This window comes from Mandrillus leucophaeus, unplaced genomic scaffold (assembly GCF_000951045.1).
Source record: "Mandrillus leucophaeus isolate KB7577 unplaced genomic scaffold, Mleu.le_1.0 Scaffold28, whole genome shotgun sequence".
Taxonomy (NCBI): Eukaryota; Metazoa; Chordata; class Mammalia; order Primates; family Cercopithecidae; genus Mandrillus; species Mandrillus leucophaeus.
This window is the reverse complement of record NW_012102920.1, coordinates 1,813,266-1,815,548: the sequence shown is the minus strand read 5'-3', so window position 1 is coordinate 1,815,548 and position 2,283 is coordinate 1,813,266. Positions and strand designations below refer to the sequence as shown.

Genomic DNA, 2,283 nt, shown 5'->3' with positions numbered 1-2,283 from the left:
AGCCACTCTCGACCTGACTTATAAAGAAGGCAGGAAAGGGAGGTGTGACATGGCGTGAGAGCCGGGCCCCGGGCTCTCACTGGCTTCCCTGGATCAGCCAGGCTGCCCTGGGCCTGTTCTGGCCATCAGGCCCCTTAGGGCTGAGCGGAAGGGGAGGTGCTGGCGAGGTAGTGTCTGCTGGAGCGGGGACCACCAATGCCCTCCTCTCAGCCCCTGCCTGTCCACCCCCCTGCAGCTCCTGCTTCAATGGTGGCACCTGCGTGGACGGAATCAACTCGTTCACCTGCCTGTGTCCACCTGGCTTCACGGGCAGCTATTGCCAGCACGATGTCAACGAGTGTGACTCACAACCCTGCCTGCATGGCGGCACCTGTCAGGACGGCTGCGGCTCCTACAGGTGCACCTGCCCCCAGGGCTACACCGGCCCCAACTGCCAGGTGAGTGCGCCGGCCACAGAGGTGCCCGAGGGAGGGGCTCTGGGTGGGTGCCTGCCTGCAGGGGGCAGGAATGGTCACCCCCAGGTCCCACCGTGTCGGCTCAGGGTCACCCCTACACTCCTGGGCAGAGGGCTTCGGGGGTCTGAGCGGCCAGTGAAGGAATCTGATGCGGGAGCAGCAGGCATCTTCATTTCAGTCTGGGTTTCTGGAGCCAGGGCAGGAGCTCAGGAATTGGGGGGATTGAGGAAAGACGTTCCTTCTAGCAAAGGCCGAGGGTGGTCTGGACCTGCTGAGGGCCCTGAGGGAGGCCCAGCCCAGGCTGTTTTCCATGTGGGGGCGGTGGGGAGTCCAGGGACGGCAGTTTCCACTTCTGTAGAATGGGTTGAGGCCCGGGTTGGAGTAGGCCCCTTGGTGGATGTGCGTTCTGAGCTACTGGGGAAATGGCCGGGGGATGGGCACATGGCTGACCCCAGCCTGTCCCCAGAACCTCGTGCACTGGTGTGACTCCTCGCCCTGCAAGAATGGTGGCAAATGCTGGCAGACCCACACCCAGTACCGCTGCGAGTGCCCCAGTGGCTGGACTGGCCTTTACTGTGATGTGCCCAGCGTGTCCTGTGAGGTGGCTGCGCAGCGACAAGGTAACCCGCTGTGCCCACCCAGCTCGGGTCCCAGCCCGCCAAGGTCCTCCGTGGGCCTGGGCCTCACCTGTCCCCCACCTCAACCCCCACAGGCGTTGATGTTGCCCGGCTGTGCCAGCATGGAGGGCTCTGTGTGGATGCGGGCAACACGCACCACTGCCGTTGCCAGGCAGGCTACACGGGCAGCTACTGTGAGGACCTGGTGGACGAGTGCTCACCCAGCCCCTGCCAGAACGGGGCCACCTGCACAGACTACCTGGGCGGCTACTCCTGCAAGGTGGGGGCCCATCCTAGGGTGAGGGTTGTGGCCGACACGAGTGTTGCCACACACTGGGCCCTGACTGGGAGCTGGCACAGTGGAGAAAACTGAAGCTGATAGGCCCATGCACCGTTCAGTCTCATTAGGGGAGGGCTGGGGTAATCAGGGTAGACCACCTGGAAGAGGCGGCCTGTGGAGAGCCCGAAGGAGGGTGAATATTGCTGAGAAGTGGGATGGGGTTTTCCTTCCTCTAGATTGTGTCTGGGCTTGGCCAACACCTACCCTGAGACCCTCACCTCTATCCTACGGGACGGAGTCCACCCACCCCCAACAGGCAGTGACTCCGGTCACCGAGGCCCCGCCAGGGTCTGTTGGGCTGGGTCTCCCTCCAGGTCTGACAGGAGCGAGGGGCCTGTGGCTTCGCTGGACCTGAGGGCAGCTCACGTGGCCCTGTCAGCCCTCACGGTGGGGTGGGGGAACGCTGCATCCTGGCACCAACTGAGCCGCAGGGCCCCTCGTTCTGTTGCCTGCACAGTGCGTGGCCGGCTACCACGGGGTGAACTGCTCTGAGGAGATTGACGAGTGCCTGTCCCACCCCTGCCAGAACGGGGGCACCTGCCTTGACCTCCCCAACACCTACAAGTGCTCCTGCCCACGGGGCACACAGGGTAAGGGCCACCGCACGGAGGGCTGGTATCGGGCATCCATGGCCAGGGCAGGGGTAGGGCAGGCACCCCGTGATCGGCCCGAGGCATCCAGGAACCAGCCAGAAACTCCCAGTTTCCCACGTGAGGCCAAGGCCAACGCAGAGCTGCCCGGGGAAAGGGCCTAGAGTGGGGGGCCCAGTGGGAAGGGCGTCTCCACGGCACCCTCTGCACCTGGCTCACCCGAGCGTCCGTGCAGCCCCAGACCTGAGCGCTTGTTGTCTGGGACGGACACGCGGCACGGC

The 2,283-nt window shown here is 64.7% G+C and overlaps 1 protein-coding gene across 1 annotated transcript in view; it reads left to right on the top strand.

Moving 5' to 3' along the window:
• Positions 1-2,283, top strand: part of NOTCH1 (notch 1) — a 55,375-nt gene that overhangs the window by 41,507 nt on the left and 11,585 nt on the right. The window contains exons 20-22 of the mRNA XM_011985166.1: positions 922-1,075; positions 1,168-1,352; positions 1,870-2,027. Coding sequence (XP_011840556.1) covers positions 922-1,075; positions 1,168-1,352; positions 1,870-2,027 — 497 coding nt within the window. The remainder of the gene's footprint in view (positions 1-921; positions 1,076-1,167; positions 1,353-1,869; positions 2,028-2,283) is intronic.